General features: G+C 40.6%; 1 protein-coding gene across 1 annotated transcript in view; it reads right to left on the bottom strand.

Annotated features, from left to right (window-relative positions):
* CDH20 (cadherin 20) overlaps positions 1–24,491 on the bottom strand; it is a 200,679-nt gene that overhangs the window by 41,779 nt on the left and 134,409 nt on the right. The window contains exons 2-6 of the mRNA XM_036874127.1: positions 19,066–19,461; positions 11,171–11,465; positions 10,521–10,640; positions 7,868–8,035; positions 3,393–3,580 (exon numbers count right to left, since the gene is read on the bottom strand). Of these exons, the coding sequence (XP_036730022.1) occupies positions 3,393–3,580; positions 7,868–8,035; positions 10,521–10,640; positions 11,171–11,465; positions 19,066–19,311 (1,017 nt within the window). The 5' untranslated portion in view covers positions 19,312–19,461. The remainder of the gene's footprint in view (positions 1–3,392; positions 3,581–7,867; positions 8,036–10,520; positions 10,641–11,170; positions 11,466–19,065; positions 19,462–24,491) is intronic.

Genomic DNA, 24,491 nt, shown 5'->3' with positions numbered 1-24,491 from the left:
TCTGTCTTACGAGGTTTAATCTTTTTTCCAGGTAAGGGAGCTGGAGAAACGACATTTTGAGGTTCCTTTCAGATACAGTCTATGGCCATACCACCCTAACCAATCTCATCATATACAAAATTATAATAGTTAATATTTTTTAAATTAATGGCTTATAGTAAGGTCTAAGATATATTCTAATAATTGGACATAATATTATTTTATTATTTAGAATTATATATTATTTAAGATATAAAATAAAATTTAAAATATATTGAGAACCTCAAAAGCTCTTTTTCTGATTGCTTAATTCTTTAAAGATAAATTTTGCTTTAAAGAGATAATAATTATCCCAAACTTTGAGCTTTTACCTTGTTTATAGTTACCAGTCATGATAGGCAATGTATTATTAATTTTTAGCTTGAGGCATGCCACATAATAGGGGAGTGTTCTTAATCTTACGTCATACAACAACTTGGTATTATTATTCTAGTCACCTTTTATAATGTATTATTAGTTCTCAAAGAATATGAGTAAAATAAACTACAATATTTAAATTACATCCAGATTTATATGATGGTTCCAAAGTTAATGTCAGCATTTTGCACTGTTTTGAGGTCATTGTGTGCTGGTTATAAAGATTTCTGGTTGGAGGAATGCTGGATATATCTGTTCTTTTGCTGTACTTGATTGCACATTAAATAAATAAGGACAAACATGTGAACTCTCCCTTCTTCCCTTCTAAAGCAGTGTTAATTCAACTCTATGGAACAGCATAGAATAAAGTTATTATTAACACATTAACTTGTGCCACATTCTAAGTTATGACTTTGTTGCTTTTGTCAGGGTCATCAATGACCTCCCTGTTCCTAAAGTCTGTGATTAATTTTCAGTGTTTTTATATGACCTTTAGCAGCACTTATCACAGCAGCACTTAGAGCAGTCACTCTCTTCTCTTGGAAACAGTTTCTTTACACCTTCCAGGACACCAGACTCTCCTGATCTTCCTTCTGCCTCCCTGGTCTCTCCTCCTCAGTCTCCTTGCTTGTTTTTGCTCTCCCTGACCTCGTCACATTGGGCTGCCACAGGATTTATTTCACTGCCCTCTTCTCCATCTATGCTCGATCCCTTGGAATATTATTATTTTTTATTTGCTTTAAGTACCATTTATGACTCTCAAATTTATATTTTCAGTCCAGAACTCTTCTCCAAATTCCAAACTCCTATAACCGACAACTGCTATACATCTCCACTTGGGTGTCTGATAGACATTGCAAATGTTACGTGCTCAGAACTGAATTCCAGTATTTCCCCGTATCACTTAGTGCCATCTCTATTCTTTTTGTCACTCAACCGACTCCTCTTTTTCTTTCATATCCTCATCCAATCTGTTAGGAAATCCTGTTGGTTCTACTTTCAAAATATATTCAGATTCTGACCAGTTCTCACCACATCCATTCCCAATACCGTAGACCAAGCCATCATCATCTCTTACCTTGATTATTGCAATAGCCTCTCAGCTGGACTCCCTGTTTCCATTCTTGCCCCCTTATGGCCTTTTCTCAACCCAGCTTACACAGTAATTATTTCATAATAAAAGTCCAGTGATGTCACACATCTGTTAAAATCCTTCAGTTCTCCACTTTAGTCAGATTAAAACCCAAAGTCCTTAATCTGCCTGCAAGGTCCTAACACAGTCTGTCCCCCTTGTTACTTTTCTGACCTCATCTCCTTCTGGTCTCCCTCTCCAGCCTTATAAACCCCCTTGCTGTTCTTGAAACAAGCCAGGCAGAGTCCCACCTCAGGGTCTTTGCACTGGCTGTTCCTTTGTCTGGAACACTTTCCTCAGTACTTCCGTGTCCATTCCCTTGTTTACAGGGCTGCCATTTATGGTTCTCACTGAAAGTCATTTATAGGGCTCCTCCGAGGGTTGTGCATTGTCAGCCTGCCCAGCTCTGTGCTGTGGCTCTGCCCACTTCAAGGCTTTGCATAAATGTCACTTCTCTGTGAGGCCAGTCACAAGCATGCAATTAAATTTGAAGTCATGTTGGCTCTTCTGATCTTGCTTTGTTCTATTTTACACCCCGTCCCACATAGCACTTATCGCTTTCTAATATACAACTTTATTGACTTACTTGCTATTTGATTGTCTTCTTCCCCTTACTAGAATGTAAACTTCAAGAGGGCAGAGGTTTTCAGTTGTTTTACTTACTCGCTACATTAAATGCCTAGAACAGTGCCTGGCACATAGGTAGGCACTCAACAAATCTTTGTTGAAGAAATAATTTAAGATATCTTGGGTTTTAAGTTGTATTTGAAATAGAGGAGAAGGAAGATGAAATCAATACTTTTTTGAATTAATGTATTTTATCAGATATATTTATTAGGATGTTAAAACTTCAATTATTTTTAGGTTTTATCTTTCAGCTGAGTATGTCCATATGTGCTTTATTCCACAGAATTGATAGCTTACATTCAAAAACTTATTAACTTACCATGAAAACTTATTAACTTATTATAACTCCTTACTATGAAGGAGTTCCAAGTGGTAACATCACTCAGCAGCTGTGTTTGATAAAACCTTTCCAAGTCTGATTAGCATCTTTAGGTCTTTAAGTAGCAATTTAAAAATCCCTGCATGTTATTTATTGATTAATAATAATAGTATAGCTAGCTTTATTGTTGTTTATGGTATACTGTGGTAAAAATGAGGTTATTAAAATGCAGATATTGGTTAAGTCATTAACATCATTAGGGAATTAAGCTACAGCAGTTTTTTAAAGTGGCTAAGTAGTGAGCTAGGAGAAGTGACATATTTTTTTTTTTTTTTAAATAAATTTATTTATTTATTTATTTTTGGCTGCATTGGGTCTTTGTTGCTGCACTCTGTCTTTGTCTAGTTGCGGTGAGCGGGGGTTACTCTTCATTGCAGTGCACAGGCTTCTCTTTCCGGTGGCTTCTCTTGTTGCGGAGCAGGGGCTCTAGGTGTGCGGGCTTTAGTAGTTGTGGCAGGCAGGCTCAGTAGTTGCGGCTCGTGGGCTCTAGAGCACAGGCTCAGTAGTTGTGGTGCACGGGCTTAGTTGCTCCGCGGCATGTGGGATTTTCCTGGACCCGGGCTCAAACCCGTGTCCCCTGCATTGGCAGGCGGATTCTTAACCACTGCGCCACCAGGGAAGTCCGAAGTGACATATTTATAATACATTTTTATCATGACTTGGTACCCTTTCTGTAAAATGATGACACAGCCAGTGTTTACATGTAAACAAAAGGAGTAAGAGGCTTTTTTCTTATTGATAGGAAAGTGTATCAGAGAATTTGAAGCAATACATATCAATAATATAACAGTCCTTACTAATATTTCATACACATTCAAAGCCTCCATTGAAATGATTTGGAAAAAGGAGTTGGATTACCTTCTTCACAGTTATGATGCCGACTTGGAAATTGGGATCTGTGTTAATGTCGAATGCATCTGCACCATCTCCATCCACAATAGTGTACTTCATCTCTGCATTAATTCCTTCATCCAAGTCCTTGGCAAACACCCTTCCCACAGTAGAGCTAACCGGAGCTGATTCCAACACACTCATCTGATAATGTTCTGTGAGGAAGAGTCAGAACATGCATTTTCTGTAATCTATTACTACCAAAAAAAAGCCTCTTCAGTATCACATCATGTCCACCATGCTGTGCAAAACATCTTTTTCATGGTCCAAAAGTTAAAACTTGAGTTTTACAGATGAAAAAACTGAGATCCAAAGAGGCTGAGTAAATGTTATTGGGTCATAGCCTGTACTGGATATTTGATAAGTAGGTGCCAAAATACCTTGATCATAATCCTAGGAGTAGGACAGGACAAAAGCAAAAATATTTCTCATCTCAGTGAATCTACCTTCAGAGTGGTAGAAGTATCAATACCTTGCTTTCCAATCTTTCCTTCCTAATGAACCATTTCCCCAAATGTTAATTACTTCTGAGAAAAATAGAAAAAACATTGTGGTCACAAAGTATGTATTTACTCTGTTCACGTTTCAAATGCCCACATTTTCCTTTGTAGCCTGGCCATCATGCTGAATGCCTGTCTCTATGACCACCTGCCCAAATTTAATGGAGACCAGTGATCTACAAGGAGGACCAGCCATGGAGAACAAACTCCACCAGCTTCAGTCTGTCCGTGCACCTGGGACTGCCCATTGGCAGCTTCTTCATGGACAGATCTCTGAAGCTTCTTGTTCTCTTTTCCAGAATAGAATGCCCCCAGAGTTCTCACATATGTAAGAAACTCAGAGCCAGTAATGTTCTCCTTTTCAACTTGATATCTTGAATTCACTAATTCAGTTCATTTTTGTCTCCATGGAGTAGTATTTTCATTAACTTACCTTCTCTGGGGCTAAACTTTTTGACATTCTTCATTATTTTGTCAATCATAACGTGAATGACTAAATATTATATCAAGCAATCACATTTTCAATATGTACATGGTCTCTCTGATTCTAATATGCATTGCAAGCTGTGGGGATGTGAACCTGGGAAGCCTGGGATGTGACGGCTTGAGTCTCACAAAGATTTGGGGAGGCTGACAGCACCCAGCCAGCTCATAGCACCCTCCCCTGCACAGGAGGAGAAATGATGACTGTTCTTTGCCAGTGTGAGCCAAGAAGTTGCTAATGTCTGTACTAAACTGGAGGCACTTGGACTTCATGATCTCTTTACATTCACTTCCAAAGTTGTTGATGGATTAGACTTTTCTATTGCAGAACACGTTTGGGAAAAACAAATAATTTTCTCCAGGAAAACTGTATGTTCTGTGTTGAAACAAACATATACATATAATTTCTACACATAATGCATTATATTAGAAATAAATAGTCTGAGGTTTTGACATTCCCTTACATTTGGTTCAGTTAAAGGTGACTGAGCTTGTTCAATATAAAATAGTAGGTGTGTCATTGTGTCAACCACAACTAATCAGTTATGATATTTGTGAAAAAGAGGGAAAATGGGATTTCCAAAATGAAGAATCAGAAGATTAATAATGCCAAAGAGTTTATCCAAGGTAGGTTATGGAATAATGAGATCATTTAAACTTAGTCTTAGCAAATAGGAGAAATAATTAATGGCGAGATAAAGACAATTTTTTAAAAGTCCAAAAATAATGACTATTTTAGAGGAAGCAGAGATAATGTGTGAACAATGTTTAGAGACACAGAGATTACTTTTACACATTTCCATTTTGTCTTCCGTGCAACATAATCTGTGTTTCCACTCTATTCTAGGTTCTTCATTATTTAAAAAAAATGACAACTCAAAATGTGTGCTTTAGAATGGTGTTCAGATGTTGCCTTGTGGGGCAGGACTAAAACCCCAGTTATCACTGTATTGTGTTGTGCTTCTGTGAAGCTGCCGTGTTTGGGGTGATATTGAGACAGGCTGGGACCTGGGCCCCTTTGCTGCAGGGCTGCAGCGCTTGCACCTGGACACACCTCTCCTCCAGCAACAAAAGGCAGAGAAACTATATGAGACTAAAAATAACTGGGTGCATGCACAGTTGGGGCAAATTCTGGACAAAAGATACAACGAGACCAAAAAACCCAAGTGCCACTTTTGAAGGGCCCAGAGCAAAAGCAGGGTACTTCGCCTGCCCCCTGCACACAACACCACCTAAGTGGTGGGCAAACCACCCCAGCCACCCCTCTGTCCCGACCCCTGGACACACCCCTACCCTCACCCCGTATAAGGAACGAGCTCGCCCCCGCGCAGGGAGCAAGCAAGGGAAGCTGTTGTTTGTTCTCACTCCCTGCTGCTGCAGCGGGGTCCCCAGTAAAGCCTTGCCTGAATTTCTTGTCTGGCCTCTGATCAATTTCTATTGATTAAGGAGGCCAAGAGCCCTGGTAGGTAACAATACAACTTTCCTGCAGTATGTCCAAATCTACGTACTGTGAGCTGTGTAATAACTTCGTTCTTCCCTTTATGCCTCAGAGATACTGTCTAGTGTCAAATTACAAAGCCAAATAGGATCAAGGATGTTCAAGAATCTGTAGTCTACAGTGTGCACAGTGTGAGCCATTCATGAAAAAATAAAGATGGAACCCACAGGGTCAGCAAAGCAATTAAGAAGCCAATCCATATGGCATTTCATAAACTGTTTTCATGATGCGCTACTATTCTGAACTGTAGGACCAATCAACTTAGTAACCTACTTATTTGTACCACTTGTGAAATATTTAATATACTGTCTTTTAGTTTCACGAAATCTCATGGGGACTTTATGGATACCAGTTGTATGTAAATATTTGAGTCCTCTTCCTGTATTTACATAGATGAAATAGATGGCTTACTTGGTTTGACTGACTTAAAATGTAGCTATTCAGCTGGTGGTCTGGTTTTTAGTTTTTAGTTTAGTTGTTGTTGTTGTTTAACCTGATTCCCCTGGTTAAGTCTTTCACCTGGAATTGTGTCTGCTGCTCTCACTTCTCCAACTGCTCCCTCTTAGGCATCTGCTTCTCAAATTCACATCTCCGTTCCTGGGCTCCATTCCACAGTCATAGCTCTATATTCCACCTTCCTTAAGGACCTTCAATCTGATTGTCCTGCTGTCACTTCACATTCAAATTGGAATTTGTCTTCCTCCTTCCCTGCCACTAGTTCCATTATGCACCCTCTGTTTCTATCAGTAGTGCAGTTCTTCTCCCTGTCACCCAGACTAGAACATCACTGTCATCTTTGATTCCATCTTCCCTTAGCCAAGAAATCAAGAGACAGAAGTCCATGTTTTCTTATTTGCCCCATTCCACCCCTTCTGCTGTTTCCTTACATCCTTATCAGTTCAAATCTGGACCACTCTAAAAGCCTCCTAACAGACTCTCCTGCTTCTAGTCTCCACCCCTAGCAACCAGTGCTGTACACGGCTATCAAATTAGCCTTCCTTTATGTCTCTCACTTGCTCAAAACCTTTGCAGTGACTTCCGTTAGAAATATAACACATTTGAAACACTGAAGAGCAGGTCTTCATTTTAGGGATCTTTGAACATAAAATTACATTCGCAGCTTTATTTCTAGGTCTTTATATCCCATATCTAGAATGTTGCCCAAAGCAAATATTTTTTGAATGAATGAATAGCTTCCCCCTTCTGGAATGTTTTCCTTTCTTCCTATTTGAATCCTTTATATTCTTCAATCCCCTGCTGAGCTCTCATTCTTTTATTAAGCCTTTACTCATCTTGGTTTCTTGTGAAGGCTTCATTCTACACTAACCTAGTGGCACAGCAAATGCTGCTTCCTGGTTAACTTTTGATGAATATCGAGTATGTACTCCCCAAGTGGACTTTAAGCTTCGCAGGGGCAGAGACTGGGTTTCAGGCATCTTGTGCCCCTCATGCCCAGGGCCCTTACAAAGCAGGTGCTTGGTACCTGCTTGTGAATTGATTGGTTAAGGTGGTCAGATGGGTCACTATGTTCACCTCCAGCTTTGGCTTAGTTTCCCTGCATGCATTCTCAACAAGGGCAATATTGCCCCCTAGGGGGCAAAAATTGATTCTTGTTGGGGAGAGGTGAAAAAATCTTAGATATTTAGTATATATTACAATGGTTTGTGGCTCTCTAAAGTTCAGCCCTACCCAACAAAATCTTACTGCTTAATATTTAATTTTATGGGGAGTGGTCAGGGCATGGCAATCAAGAAAAAAAGAGTTTAAACACTGGTTTAGTGCTATGGGAAGTTGGTATCTAGAAGGGAAATAGTTATGTGAGAATCGCATGATAAATGTCAGAAAGGAATCCATGAATAATTGAACTCAAAGAGGGACTCAGACAGGCCTTTCTCTTTCACCTCTGTCACAACTGCATCCCTCTGGCTTGAGACCTATACTCTCACTGGTTAGGTACTCACTCTGGGGAAAGCGGGGTGGGTTATCATTGACATCTGAGAGGGTGATGTTGACCGTTGTGGTCCCAGCTAATCCGCCAAGCTGCCCTCCCATGTCCTTGGCTTGGATAATCACTTCATAGTATTCTTTGGCTTCTCGGTCCATGTTCATGAGTGCTGTCCTAATTACACCTGCAGGATAGAAATGACTTTGTTTTTAAAAACAAAACCACAAGTTCCATTTTAAAGATTGGGTTCTAGGCTTCTCCTTGTGCATTGTTAATGGCTAGAGTTGGGATGCAAGTCACATATTTTATTAAATTTGAGGTCAGAATCCCAGCGTCAAAAAAATGCTGTGCTTAAACAAAGGGTGAATAAATAACTATTCCAGCCGGCAGAGCTTCGCGGGCCGATTTCCTTTGGCAACATTACTGAGAAAGAACAGGAGGTGGCAGCAATGGTTCTCTAACAGACTGGGGAACTGGCAGTCTGAGACAGTTTCAGGCTGCTCTGTCTCACCAAACAAAACTGGGGCTTTGGGTCCGGAAAACAAAGCCTCATATGCCTGCAAATCTGTGATTTTAGATAATTCTCCTTTAGCTCTTTCTTTCTTCATTCAGCCCCTAGAGCCCTTGTAGTGTGAATGACTCTTCTTTAGGCAACTCATTCTTAGTCTGCTTTCTCCTGCCTCCCCAGTAATTAATTGTAAGCAGGGTTGGAATTCAGATTTGCTTTTCCTTTTGTCATATGTTCATTCTGTTTTGTTAGGTTCTGCTTACCTCTGTGCTTCAGTGCATTCCGTGCGCTAAGACATGAAAGATGCTCTGTGAGTTGTTTATGTTTAACACACATACAGGATGATCTCCCCCAGACAGTAGGTAGCAGCACTGCCGTATGATGATATGGTTTCAGTTAGGAAGAGGGGTCTAAGTCAAAATCCTGTGAAACGTGTTGTTTTGATCCTGCCAAGGATGTGTGGTAATGTTTTATCTTCCTTTGAACCCTTCCACTTAGAAAAGTTGACTTCTGTGCTCTCCAGGCAAAGATTAAAGGCGTGTTTACTGCAAGTTTACAACATGACCCTTGGCTAAATAGACCTTTTGCATGCCAAAGGAAGGAACTGGGAACCACAAACCTGTCCCCATTTTACTCCTATAATGTATATATATTGCATTATAGTAACAACATTCTGAAGTGAAATATTTAGCATTTTCTTTTTTTAAATGGCCTATGGGCATGGCAATAACGATCTTTTCATGTATTTTTGACCTTAACACTATAGATGCCCCCTGGGAGCTGTCAAAATAATGTAAGGTTCCTCTTGGGATGTAAAGGACACATTACCCTCTTCCTGTCTGTATTTTTCCTCCCTGTGGGCACCCCCTCACTCTCCCTCCCTCCATCTGTAGAGTGGTTAAAGTTACTGTTTTATGGAAGTCCCTAACTGCAACCTTTTTTCTTTCCTCCTACTAATGTATACTCCCTCACTTTCTACTTTTATGATACAGTTTTCCAAATGCCTGGTTCCCCTGAGGACTTCTGGAAAAAAATATCAGGTTGCTAATAGAAATCTGTTTATTCTATTTCCTGTAAAGGGATGACTTTGAGTGTTTGTCATTGACTTTACCTCTGTGGCTGTAAGTTTCTTTACTCTAGTTTTGTGTTAATTACTCTTCAGTCCTCAATTTTGCTGTATGTGAAATGGGAATAACAACACTTCCATATATTTCACTAGTTTGCAAGATTATTGGGAGGCTCAAATATGGTAATATTTATGAATGTATTTTAAAAGGGAGAAAGTCTGGAACAAGTGCAAGATAATAATCATAATAGTTGCTGTGCCCAACTCGAAAGTATTAAAGGGAATCCTTCATAGATAAAACATAAATTCTGTAGTCAAAGCTCTTGGGTAAAACTCAAAACAAAACAAAACAAAAATCCCAAAGCCAAATTGATTTGTTGATTGTTGACGTGTTCTTTTCTAGCATGTTGCTCCTTACCTCCTTACCCACCCGGTTCTCTATGCTGTCCTCCCTGTCAGAGTGTCCCACTTAGCACCTCCTTTTTGGGGGGCCACATTCCATGCTCTGTGCTCTCTCCCCCCTCATCCCATTCATTCTGGCCTTGCTCTCTGCTTAGGACGGGGTGGCTCAGTGGGAAGAACATCAGACCACATGTCAGGGGACATCTCTACAACCAGAAGTACTTTGTTAGGTCTCCGTTCCCAATTTCCTTATCCTTTAAGTGAAGAGTGATGGACTGGATGATTCCCCTAAGGTTCTTCCTAGTTTCAAAATCAATTATTCTATTTCTGTAGCGAGCCCAGGTTAATATGCCAATCCTCTTAGATCTTCTTGGCGTTATAAAAGACCTTACTCCCTGGGAATAAATACAGCCATAGGATTTTTTACAGGTTAGTGAGGAGGTATACTTTTGTGTAGGCAGTTCTTTGGGCCTCTCCAATCAGACTTTATCCACTGTCTATGCATTGTGCTGCCCTTACCCACCAGGGCAGTGCTAGTTTGGTCTCTTAATCCCAAAGCTTATAACAATCCTCTCTAGTTAATACACTCCCTGGAGAGTTCTTGAAAAGGAGAGTTGGGTCTGTCATAAATAGCAGTTACAAATTATTAGAGAATAAAATCAACACCTCTGACTCAAGTATTACATCACATACCTGTTTTGGAGTCCACAGAAAAATATGGCTGGCCCTGGAGGATGCTGTACATGACTCGGGCACTGTTGCCATAGGTTGGGTCATCAGCATCTGTGGCTGTCACCTGGATGACAGAAGTCCCTGAGGGAGAGAGATGGTGGAAACCTGTTCAAGTTGAATTGCTAAAGGCTGAATGCAATCCTGAATGGGCAATTTTAAAGCATTTGCAAATGTTATGTCTGCTTCCTTGGGAAAGGCCTCTTTCTAGGTCAAGTTTCCATAACTGCTTAGTACAGAAGTACCTCTTCAGTGGGGATGGGAATTACTTGTGTTTTAAATTCTTAGTAACTCGTAAGGACAACACAGTCTTTGGGCCCCTCATTCCTCTTTTGATAATACCAAAATGCTTCTCCCTTATGAATCAAATATTATCTATCTATCTATCTATCATCTATATTTTGTTTTGCTTTTTAAGAACCGGAACTGAATAACAATACTAGGCTTAGTATTACTACTATTTTATACTATGGCTGACTTCAGTGTCTAAGTAGCTTGGTAGAGTTTTATGATTTGTGAACTGTTCTGCACATTCTGTCCTTCTCCACGTTTAGACAGGAGGATCTTCTATAGTGGAACCGCTGTTTGTGAGAATCAGTGAATCTCCAGCTTACCCACTGGTGACATTTCTGGCACAGTGGCGATGTAAGGTCCATCCAGGAACTTGGGCTCATTGTCATTGATGTCTTGGATTTTAATGATGAACTCTGACTCTGGCTCCATTGGCCTGCCCGTCCGCCTGTCCAGAGCTTGAGCCCTTAAAGTGTACTGGGCCCTTTCCTCTCGGTCAAGCCTCTGAATGGCGTGGATGTCTCCAGTGGTGTCGTCGATGGTAAACACGACGCCTGCACCTTCTCCAGAGAGGATGTATTTGATGGATCCATCCCCCCGGTCCATGTCTGAGTGAAGCTGAGGAAAAAGAGCACTGACGTATGAACAGGTGTCAGAAATAAATAGATTTTTCAGTATGGTCTAAATTTATGATTTCCTTTCAAACAGAAAGACTTTTTTTCACTCAGATGTTTAAAATGTCTACAAAGAACTAATATGCATTGAACATGATTATATCAAAGAGCAAATATAAGTTGATGAATAAGTAAAGTTTCTCTACATCCCATTCAGTATCCTTAACTTAATACTGTTTTTAAAGTTCCTCTCCCTGAGAAGTATAGAAAACAGGAGTTCTGGAAAGTGTAGGTCCCAACGTGTACAATAGGAGCAAGTCTAATAAGAAGGAATCCAGCCTTTCCATTTAATTTTCTTTTTAAAAAAAGGACAAGGCTAAACATTTAAAAATTTTACAAGTGTTGATATAAATTAAATTTTGGAATTTCAGAAACTTTATGACAATTCAAGTTGGCTGAGAAGCTGATGAAATAGCTAATAAATAGACCAGTGGCCACCGTACTGGAAATACAAAATGACTTCCAGGGGCTCTTGAAATTCTCTGAATTCCGTAGTTTCACTCAGTAGGACTATACTTGTTTATGTTTCAGGCGTCAAAATGGAATTTTACTGCTGGTTATTATTCTTTGTATCAGTGTATCTCTCCTTTTGGTGGGAACCAGTCCTTGGCCTCATAACTGAATCACTCAAATCTATATGTGGAAGGTTCTGTTAGGGACATGCTTTTATCTGTCCATCCAGCTATATTTCCTCCCAAATTACTTTGTAACGACTCTCGAAATGAGTCCAGGGGCACAATTTTCATATTAAGCCTAGAAATAAACTCCTGCATCCCTAATTATAGACCATGTATATAGATGGCAAGAACCCTGGAATTTTGTGCTATCTTATATTAGTCCTGCTCTAAGGGGGCAACAGAAAATTAGTTACACTTAGTCAGCCACCACCAGCTCTGTTGTTGCTGGGGTAGTTAGCACTTTGCATAGCTCGGTGATGAAGTCCGTGAGATATAGTTTATAAAACAGACAGCCAGCGTTAGGGTTAGGCCAGAGAGGCAAGTATATCTGGCCTGAACAGTCTGTATCAGTTATAAATTGAGTGCCCTTGACAAATTATTTAACGCTTATAACTCTCAAGTTCCTCATATTATAAATGTAGAGGACAATGTTAATTCTTACTGTGAAGGTTTGTTGGGCTCATTAGAGATTAATGTATGTAAAGCACCTAGTACAGTGTCTTTCCCATAATAGGAAAGCTATAAATGGGGCCAATTACCATGATGATATACGTGCATAGAGAGAAGGGTATTAACATGCCCAGCTCTTCTGTACTCCCTTCAGACCTTCAGGAGTGTAGCAGAGACGGCCAAAAAACAACCTGTTGGCCTTTTTGTTATGCATAGCCCAATGGTAAAAGCTGGAGAAGGCTGCCTGAAGCATTGCTGGGACAGTGTTAGTCTGAGGATTAAATGGCACGGACACCAAGAAGACACCTGAAAGTGTATTCACAGCATCCTCAGACAAGGATGGGTTTGGAGGTTGTGGCTGGTTTTGAGCTGATCTCAAATTGACTCATGGCCAGATCACACAGGCAGCAATTTTGCTGCCTAGAGGAGTTCAGCTGTGTCTTATCTAGAGAAGGGAAATAAGAGAACAAACTGACCGAAAAAATAGCTGTGGATTTTTTTCTACTTAAAGAATTCTATTTTGAATATAAAGTTCTCCCATTTCCTCATTCCATATACAGTATTATTATTTTTTATCGCAATCCAAATCTTCTGTTTATGCAGTTAAAAAAGCAGAGGTGCCTAGCTCTTATTGTGTAGAGTAGAAAGCCATTTTATTTGGACCTGGCCACAAAGAAATGAAAATCCATTCCATCTGGACCTGTGTTCCCAGGCGGAGGAATGGAATTGGGAGGAGGAGGACAGGGATCTAAGGATTAAAAAAAAAAAATTTATATGTTTGTGTGTGTTTACATATATATGTCTATACATGTATAAGTATAAATATATATATAAATACGTGTAGTTTTAAGGCATGTGGCATAGAACTTTCACTTAGAATGAAATAGGTTAATTCAGGGCATGGCAGATTATCCAGGGGAAAAAGAGAGAATAGAAGCTGACGTTAAAGAAAATACCCAGGATTGTTTTGAGGTGTTCTATTTGTCATCTAAAAAGTTATGTCCTATGAACCTTAAGAAAGTTAAGCATACTTGTGATCATCATAGGCCAAGTTTAAGTGCTCTGCCTATGGAGAGTACTTAATAAGTAACAGGAGGCTAGAAATCTTTGCTGCTGTAGAGAAGGTTCTGGTTCCTCAGGAGCTACTCGGCTGGCTGATGTCAGTGGAGTCTGGGCTGAACCTTGGATCTGTTATCTTTGTTTTTGTTTGTATTGAGAGAAGAATTTGAGGAACTCTCTAGACTGTGAGTTCCTTGAAGTCAGGAGCCACGTGGCTTCCATCTTAGTGTGAGTCCTCACATGTAGCAAATGCTCAATAAAATTTTATTGAATGAGTGGTGTAGGGTGTAGTAGTAGGGTTAAAGCTTTTAGTGAAACCACGTTACCTTTGCCTTAAAAGAGCTGGCAAGCACCTTTCAGGTACCTTCTGTGTGTGTGTGTGTGTGTGTGTGTTTATGCGCAAGAAAGAGGGGAGAGGAGGGGGGAAGGAAGGGGGAGGACATCCACAGAGAAGCAGGAGGGCCTCCTATGAACAGGAAGAGTACCAGCTATGAAAAGGGCCAGGATCTGCTTACACAGAGCTAGTTTCTGGGGACTATACAGTTGACCCTTGAACTGCATGGATTTGAACCACGAGGGTGCACTTACATGTGGATTTTTGTCAATAGTATATGCTGCAAACAGTACTACACATGAATTTGTGGATGCAGAACCACGGATACAGAGTAAACTGTGATTAGGGAGGAACCGTGGATATAGACAGAGGGCCGACTCTAAAGTTAAAAATGGATTTTCCAGGTTGCGGACGGTTGGTGCCCCTAACCCCCACGTTGCTCAAGGGTCAACTGAAATTGTATCAGTTCAGGATCTAGTCAGGGAACAGAACCCACACCACTTATTTCAGCAGAGAGAATTTAATATGAAGGATTGAAAAGGCAGAAGGGGAACATTGAGGTGTCATAGGAGAGATAGTAACTCCAGGAAACAGCTAGTGCCCCTCTGGCTTGGGGAGCAGAGGGCAGAAGTTGGGGCTCTTGGAATCTGGGCGTTTGGAGGAGGCTGAGCCAGAGACCTCTGAGAAGGGAGCGCTGCCCCGTCAGGCTGGGGCTTCAGGAGTTTAGAGGAGGGGCCCCCCAGCGCCCACCTCCCACGGAACTGAGACTCAGACTTCTGAGAAGGGGGTGCCATCCAGTGGTGCTGATACTTCTCAGCGGGTGTGGTGAGGCTGGGGCTGGGAGTGCGGAAAGAATCCAGAAACTGGAATCAACTGCTGCAGGTGAAAGGAACAAGTCCCTTGTCCCTCCTCCTGCCTCTGGTTCTCCCTCTAGTGCATTCTACTCTCAGAACCCAGTGGGAGCTGGTTGGAAAAGGAGAAACTGTGGTTTGCAGAGTTCCAGCCCCAGCATCACAAAGTGGAGTATGGAAAGGCGAATACAGAGCTGAGACACTAGCTTAATAACCAGCACAGTATTGTGCATGTAAACATTAGGTAAACATTAGGTTTACCAGCCGTAGAATACACATTTGGTTGTGAAAATTGAAAACAAGAGATATTAACAGCTTTTCTCTAAGTCACTCAGCAAATTGGCACTGCAATAAAAATGTGTTTTATGTTTATCCATACTTAATTCAGCTAACACTGACTGAGCACCAGCTCTTTGGAGGAAGGTAAGGAGCTTCTGGAATGGAGTTGGCAGCACGTGGTTATGTACTTATCCTAGACAGGCAGGTGGATAGTCTACTTAACCTAACAATTCTTTAGTCTATAAGATCTTGAGCCAAAGGAGTAGTGAATGATGGGAAGTACATGAAGATCATGAAAAAATGTTAAACACAAGGGTGACTTTCACTCCTTTTGCTGTCTTTCATGGTGCCTCGTATAGTTCCAGGAATGTAGCAAGTGCTTACAGTTTGTGGTTAGACAGCTTCCGTGTAGTTGTTAACCTCAGCATGACTTGGGACCACAGATTCGTGCACAAGCACAAGCTCTCTGCGTCCCCCTCTTTGCATATGTCAATATAATCTAGCTTTAACTCGACACTGCCTTGTCCCTGGAAAGCCCAGTGTGGATTTTATAAGGCCATACCAATTACAGCTGATAATTGTTGCCACACTCCTTTCTGAAATAAGCAAATACTCAGGCCAGCTCTCTAAACAGACATCTTCCAGAGCTCAAGGTGACAAGCTGAAATGCCCCTGGGGGAGAGGGAACAAAAGGTGGATGGATTCTCTTTCAAAAGAAAGTAAAGGGGAAAAGTGCCTGGGTAAGTGAATACATAATTATCTTCTTCATGTGGAGGTGACATACCCAATTCAGGGTAAAAACTTTCATTGTTTGCTGGAGTGTTGGTTGGACAGGATGACTGTGGAGATGCGGGGGTATCCTGTGTCCTGTGTTGGGGTGATTAGGAAAGGGTGAGCACTAATCATGCGTACTAGAGGGTACTACACAGCTGTGTGCTCCCACCTTCAGGAAACAGGCTTGGTTACATTCCCGGTCTCACCGACACCATTGCTGCTTCTGTGTATCTCTCAGGGCTAGGTCTAAAGCCATGGCCACGTGCAGGGCAGCGTAAAAGAAAGCCCATGGCTTCGGTTTCAGATTTCCTGGCCTTCTGTGTAACTTTGGGCAAGGAACGTAACCTCTCTGAGCCTTGTTCCCTACTCTAATTATCAAAAAGTAGTGAATTATACTTACCTCGTAGCATTGTTATGATGATTAAATGATCTGCTTTATGAGAATATGACTGACACACAGTACTGTGGTAGCCCAGAAACATGTCAGATACTCTTGTCTTTCTGCATTTTTGTATGTCCAGTTCTGTGCTGGGTACTCAGTGTTAGGGAAATGTAGGGAAGGCCAGGGATGGCATCTCAGTTTCTATCTTTGGGAGAAGGGAGGAGGGCTCTAAACTGTACAAATACACAAAACAATTATTGAATACGAAAGCATTTTCTTAAACCTATTTTAGCGGTAGCTATGTGCGTCTAGTTGGAAGAAATATTTTACAAATATCAAGTTGCTAGAGATCTTTGGACTCTGAATAGGTGGAAGATGTATTCATGATGGAAAAGGCTTTTAAGCTGGGGCCCTGAGAAATCTGAATGTGATTGAACAGAGAGGGGCTGACCGTGTGTCCTTGGCATGACAGTAGCATGGGCACTCATCTGGGGTAGGGACTGACGTGGTATGTCGTGTCGGGGCCAGTAAGGAGACCCAGCTTGACTGAGATCAGGACAGGATTTGAGAAATCCTAGGGGAGGGTTGGATAAGGGAGGAGGACTCATTTTCTGGAAGTCCTTGAACTGTATGCTGAGAGCTGTGATAAGCACTGGAGAGCTACAGTGCTTTCTTAATCAAAAGAGTGACATGATGGAAAGGGTGCTTCAAGGAGGTAAATGTCCTGAGTCCTAGCGGGAGGAATGGGAAGATTCTCCCTACAGCACCTGCTTAGTTAATCTAATCATGAAGAACAGAGGGACCACAGTAATCACAGAGCCTGGAGAGGATGAGGTGAATCTGAGAGAAACTGGCAAGGAGATATTGACAGAATGTGGTGACTGGTTGTGCATGAAGGAAGAAGAGAAGGGAAGGCAGAAGGCAAAGAAAATTCACAGGTTTTGAGGCCAAGAGATTTGCAGGTGCATTAGGTATGCATTACTGAGCTGCTTAATTCACATAAGGAACTCCCTATACTATTGCTGCTGCTGCTGCTACTACAACGATGACGACGACGGTGACGACAGCTACTACAGGGTAACGATTATTAAGATCTTACTCTGGACCTGGTACTCTGCTAAAGCCCTTTACATGTGTTAGCTTATTACTTAATCCTTACTACACCACGAGGTACTGATTTCATAAGTATCTTTTTGCACACTGCCTATGTGACAGGTGCTGTGTTAGGCCTTGTGGATAAAATGGGAGCAGTGTCCTTGTCCTCACTGAGCTTATAGTCTAGGGCTTCAGACAATACACATACAAACAAACAAATAAATTAGGTATTGTTGGTTGTGATTAGAGCTGTGGAAAAATAATGGTGGTGAGAGAGTCTAACAGGGTGGACTTAGAGAATTCTTTACTGGATATGCTACACATGGGATGCCTTTGAGTCATAAATGTGGAGCGGTAGGGTTTGTAAGTCTGAACCTCAGATGAGTGGTCTGAGCCAGAGGTGGAGGTTTTGAATTCATTGGTTTGGGGGTGGGGGTTAAAACCATAGGGATGACGAATCCACCCAGGGAATGAGTGTGGATAGGGAAGAGACCCAGGGCAAAGCTTACAGGACCACCAATGGTTGGGGTCAGGCAGAGGGAGAGGACCAGCAAAGAGGCTGAGAAGGAAGGAGGAAAAATGGGACTGTGAAGGTCATGAAGCTGAGAGAAGAATGTGAGTCAAGAAGGAGGGACTGGGCAGCAGTGTCCAAGGCCGCTGTTGGGTGGTTCCATAAAATGAAACCATCGCGTCTGGTGGTGGGGAGGTCCTTAGGAGCATTGAAAAGACAACTTTAGTGCAGAGTGAGGGCAGAAGTCAGATAACTGGGTTGAGAAGTGGGTGGGAGTTGAGGAAAGAGCTTATGTAGACAGCTCTTGAGAAGTTGTGGTTCTCTTATTACGTGGTTCTCCAAAGTCACTCTGGAAGCAATTGGCAGAGCTGGGTTTTGAACCCACATATATTTGACTCTGAAACCCACACTCTTAGCCTGTGTGCTAATAAACAAGTGTTTGTTAATTGAATGAATTATTTATTTTCTAATTAGTTCCTTGTTTCCCATTTTCTCTCATTTGGTTGCTTTTGCAAAATGGTCTCTGATTAACATCCAAAATAAGTAAACACAGGAGAAAGCCCGGATTAAAAATGAAATGATGATAGATAAATCAAGGAAATTCGAGTATAAAGTTTATAAATATATTCATTGATTGTCTCCAGCTATCCTGAAGCACAAGCTAGGATCTTCTGAAATGAAGAATGTTTTATTCTTTATATTTCCATTAAATTTAGGCCTCAGGCAATACCTGTGGAAATGCTTTGAAAAAAAAAAAAAAGGCAAAAAACCCTCTACTCCTCCCTTTGCATTTCCCAGTTTATTTCTTCCCCATCCTGTTATTCCTGAGGCTGCTGCTGCCTCTGGGGGGACTTGAATGGCTCTTACAGGGTCCAAGGCTTTTCCTGCAAATATCCAATTCCTAGTATTTCCCACTCAGAACAGAGGCAAGAACAAGGAGAGAAATCTTTCCTTTCTGATCGGTATCTGACAAAGCAAAAATTAGATTTCAACTAGCTGTCAAGTAACATACCTCTAGTTAAAATTGTTCTCAGGCCTTAGACTATTTGAGCTTTCATAGTCAATTCATATTCTTATTCAATGTCAATATTCAATATTCTGATAATTTATCTTTCTCTTTGGCAGTTCTTACCTTGCCGACATACAAAGGGTCAGTTCCAGTGTATTCTTCCAGAACAAAAAATTGGTTCCAAACCCAGCTCCTCTTTGTCCGAGAGTGTGACTGTGGCTTGTCTGACAGGAACGCTTCTAATTTGCCTGGCGGTGTTGGTGTGCCCGAGAGAACAGTGGTTGTAAGGTCCATCAATCCCCAGAAGTACAAGGACATGCCAAGTCCAAGCCAGCTCTTTGCATTGCTCATTCTACCAGAAGTCCACATGGGATTGCCAGGTTTTCAGAAAGTAGAGTTCAGGATGATAAAGCCACTGAACTTGAGTATTTTCCAAATAAAAAAATAATGCAGTTTATTGAACACTTATACTTCCCAAATGAGGTCCTGATTCAAGTCAGTCTACTGGAAGTTGACTTCCTGTCAAGTTAAGGAAAACACAGTGTGATGATGTCAAATTCTTTCCTGTGGGCTTATAGCAAGTTTTCAAGAAATGTCAGTAAATATTCGTTTTTTTCTACTCAACAAATTAAAGAGTCATAACACTGCTTTAGAAGTGTTTGAGTAATAAATAATATTTTGATAAAAAGAAGACAACTTATGTTGACATAGTCAATCCCAAACCTTTAAATATGGATTTCAGAAAGAAATAAAACTAGTGAATAAATTTCTTCTCACTGGTAACTAGAGGGGTATGCTGTATTATTGACTGGCTTGAATTAATAGTGTGCTCTTTGAAATATTTATAAGACAGCCTCCTACATTCTTAAAAATAGTATTCATTTACAAAATTTACAGCTAATAACTAATATTTTCATTAGCCCAACTGCTTTCATTAGAAAACTAAAAGCAAAATCTAACTATCCTTTTTGCCACCCACAATTATATTTTGTCTACTCCATGTTATTGATAATATTAGCACCCTTGGACTTCATTTATAAGCAGCCATGGATCACTTCTGACTTTAATCAGTCTCTGAGCTCATGGTGGAATTCGAGTTTCACACTCTACTGCTTCAGCTCTGAAGCACTGATAGTGGCTGCTAATGTAACCTTTCTAGGATTTGAAAGGTCAGTTAATCATTATATCATTCACAATAGACTTTAAAGTGCTATTAGTCACATGCTACCCTGGGCACGCTAAGAGAGTCTAGCCAACAATTTTTTTTTTCTGAGCTGAAAGACTCATTTAGGCAAAGGGATGCTGACTTCTACCCTGGGGACACCTTTTCATCAAACTTCTTTTGTTGCTGTGAGGTCAGATTAGCTGGTGACCTCACTCCTGGGCTATGACCTCATCAACCTTTTCTTCCTTTACTTTGGCTGGATTTAATGAGGTGGCATAGCACTCAAGCCACTCTGTCAAAACAACTAGAATGTCTTCTGTGGGCTTAATACTTTCACTGTTAATGTGGAGAACTGCTGTCATCTTCTCATAACAAATGTGTTTATTTGGGGATTTCAGACCTATGGGACTAAGCAATGCTCCATTTCTACAAGTGGTTTAAAGTGAATGCATTGCTGCTAACTCAATTACCACCTTCCACCTGTCATCATCAGAACTCGTTTTAGCTTCCTCTCAAATACTATTGAAATGAACAAAAGAATTAAAAAGATATAATCATTTCATACAATATGCCATTTCATTTCTGTATAAGAAATCACTTCAGTGAGAGCTGATAAAGAGGAAAAAGCTGGGGGAGACTATAGAATTTCTCTAACAGAATGGGAGGCTGTGCCTCTTATCAGTTAGAGCTCTAAAGACAGATTGTCAAGTAAAAGCAAGCCACCTGTGCCTTATTTGGGGTGACGTGTTTGTTAATAAAGAACAATGGTTTGCTAGAAGGGGGGTCACCAAGTATTAGCTGTTTCCTTTCTCTTTAGACCGATCGACAGAAACCCAGCTCATGTTTCTCTGATCCCTGTCTAAGGGGAGACATTCTGGAAAAAGGAACCTTAACCCCGGAGATGAATTAATGAAAAAGATTGGTGAGAATTAGCTATGCTGTTTTAGGGACCTAGAAGATGGACTAAAGGGCATTACCAAAAAAAAAAAAAAAAAAGGTATCGCCAGAATGAATACTGGGATTGGTAACCACAATGGGAATATTCCATATATTGTGAGACACAGACCTATCTGTAATTTCCCCGAAGTTCACTAGACTAAGGGTCACTAGACAGTTTGGCTCCTGGTTCTGCCTTCATCACCTCTGACTTGTTCACTTCTATGAATTTTTGTTCCTCATCTGTTAAGCAGTGAATGGTAGTTCTCCCACCTACTTCACAGGATGACTGTGAGAATCTGTTGGGATAATGTAGGTGAAAGTATTCTGTAAATGACTTAAGGTGTCAACTGACATTTGATCAGCCACATAAGGAGCAATTACCTGGGTCATGTGTAAAAATGATGAAGCTGAGCCTGAAACATCTTGTGGGCACTTTTTGGACCAAAATTCTGAAAGGGCCTAATGTATATATATTATTTTACAGATCTCTACATCAATGATAAGTACTATTGGGTAGTAAATCTGGCCCAACCCAATTCTGTAATAACTAAACCTTTTTTTTTTTTTTTTGTATGAGGAAACATTGAAGGACTATCTCTTCGAAAACTCTGTAGAATAGAGAAAATTCTCTTTTTGGGTCACACTTATCAAAGGTAGAACTCAAAATATATAGTCTAATGTATTTCCTTTAATGTCTGTGTTTCATATGTGGACATTTTGTCTAAGCATTATTTTTGATGATTTTCTCTGTCTACTTTTAACATCTTGTTTTTGGGTTCTACGTGAGCAGGTGCATGTGTGTGTGTGTGTGGAAGGGGTGCAAATGTCTCCTCTCCTGCTTCCACTGGCTAAATTTTCTGGAAAGAATGAGGAAATTTTGAGGAATTTTAAGACTGTCCCTTATATTCCCCCATCTCTTACAAACTAGACATGCATTCTTGCCAATTAAAACCTCCTATCTTTACCTATAAGTGTGATCTGAAGAGCTCAGGAAAAAAAGAAGGCGTTCTATGGAATCTTTGTGATGAATATTTTGTAGGCCGTTCAGTTGCCTCAGCTTTCATCTCTCTTTCCTGCCCACTTTGGCCTCCTGTACACCAGTGCAAAGCCCTCACGTTCTTCCCTTTCACGGGACATGTACTAAAGTGGCTTTTGGATGTTTAGGACCTGTGTAGTCCTTGGTGATCCTGTGAAAGCTCTGGTGGTCCATGTGCCCCTTTCACATTCCCCCTGACACACCTGAAACTTCAAAGCCTGACGTGCCTGTAAACTCTCTCTGTGTTAAATAACTTGATAGCTACAGTTGATTGGAAAGCACTTTATTCCTGCTTTCTCATGGCAGAATGCATGGAAAATACCCCCTGCCTAACTTTTCAGGAAGTAAAATCTGGGTTATCCAATAGTTACATTATTCTTTTCACAATTAGAGATGTTTATACAAGTGAGGGGAAAATCTGTTCTGTCAGAAATACTAACCAGTCTGCCATTATTGTAAATAAAATGGTTCTCATATTGATTTTTTTTTCCTATGGGATAAGAATAGCGATGATGTGTTTGAAGGTAGGCTAATTGCTGTTGTCCTTATTAAGGAAGAGGCTAATATATGTATACATGTATATATAGGTCTGCTTTGGAAGACCACATATGCCACACGAAGACTACATTAGTGGAAATTGACTTCTGTGTTAAATGAGTCTTTTAAAAGTTTTTTCCCCCCGTCCTGCCTGAAGAAAGTAAACAGCTTGGTAATGAACACAGTAGGAAGAAATTAAAGTTGTACATAAAATGTGCTCTCAGTGAATTGTTTATTTCGTTACTTAGATTTGTTGTGATATTTAAAATGTAGGGGGAAGGGATGGTTACTGCTTTCTCCTTGAAATGAACTGGGCTTTTATGGTCTCCCTCTGATTTCTTTCTTCATTATTCCAGTTTTCCTGAGCTTTCCATGGTCAATGGAAGTAAAGCTCAAATGACATCTCTACAGAAGGAGAAAGTGAGTCGCCTCTGCTAGTGACTCCCCCTGTGAACAGGGGGGTGTTTTAATTTTCTGTTGTAGACTCACACCTTTACAGAGGTAAATGGAGGCTGTGGTGCTGTGGTTTTAGGCAGCTAAACTTCTTATGCCATCACTTTTACTTATAAAAAGAGCCTCAAAAATGTACTTAAAAAGAAAGACAAAACTTTGTGAAGATCCTAGGTATTATAGTGAAATATGACTGTGTACCCAAGGTGCATCAACATTCAGTCAGAACACAGCTCAGTGTCACAACATTATTTCACCTCCCAATCAAGGGTTTCTCTTGAGAAATATGAATAAACACATTTTACTTAAGAGTCAAATCCTTCCGATTGGAGTATAGAATCCACAGAGAACAGGTGGTCCCAGGTATAAATTGGAGTGAAAAATTCATATGCTGATGGTGTTTTTGACTATGTACGGTTCACAAACAACAAGATTCCCGTTGTGGAATCCCATGAAGAAAATATTTTCAGTGCTTCTGTAAACAAACTTTCAACATTCCTGGATCTGTATGTGTATGTCTGTGCTACTAACGAAAGCTTACCAGTGGGGCTTTGTTTTGGAAATGGTGTATAGTATGGTTTGGTGTGCTGGAAGATGAGATAGTTCCCTGACCTGAAGTCTTTTTCATTTACTACAGATGTTCCATCTCACTTTTCATTAAGTGAGTAGAAGAAGCTCCAATCCTCTTTTGTGGCCATCAACTCACCAGTCTCCCCAAAGCTAGCCATCTATGGAGGTGACCAACTCTCAACAGAACCAGAAGAGGTTGTCCAGGTACCACATTTCCTGGATTTGGGCTGTGCTCTCACTTCCATTCACCTACTCCACACCTTACCTGCCTCATGACACTGCCCCAAACTCCAAAGTTAACCTTTCTGAAATGAGATATATCTTAAAATCATTATGTAGATTTAATGTGGTCATATTTCCTCTCCCATCCCTCAGAGAAGCTGTTAATAAATTGATGGTGTGTCTAGAATTGAAGAATTATGGTATTACCTTTTTTTTTTGAAAAAAAAATCAAACAGAAGAAGAACAGAATACTTAATTTCCATGAAGAGTTCTTAGAAAAAGTAGTCATCACTCTTGCTTACTCTAATTTTGATTATTTATTATTCTGTGAGTTCTTGCTCCTCCAAGTTCCTCAGAAACTGTGGAAACCCTGAGCCTAAAGGTTCAGCTCTTATGGTGGTCATTCAAGCTGTGATCAGTCTCTGAAATCCTCCCTTTCTCACCACTTGTTCTTTTTGCTCTCCTTCTCCTTCCCACCACGAAACTAGTTTAGGAGAGAGGGAGTGCTGTTTTAAGACATTCAAAAATGGAACTGTGGGGTTGATGTGGCTGAGGGGGAGGTATAGGGCAGCTCAGATGAAGATTTTAGGAACAATATATGGTCTTATATAAGGCTAGGGGTATGTGAGT

Source organism: Balaenoptera musculus, chromosome 14 (genome assembly GCF_009873245.2).
Source record: "Balaenoptera musculus isolate JJ_BM4_2016_0621 chromosome 14, mBalMus1.pri.v3, whole genome shotgun sequence".
Taxonomy (NCBI): domain Eukaryota; kingdom Metazoa; phylum Chordata; class Mammalia; order Artiodactyla; family Balaenopteridae; genus Balaenoptera; species Balaenoptera musculus.
The sequence above is the reverse complement of the archived record's forward strand: the minus strand, read 5'-3'. Positions and strand labels throughout refer to the sequence as shown.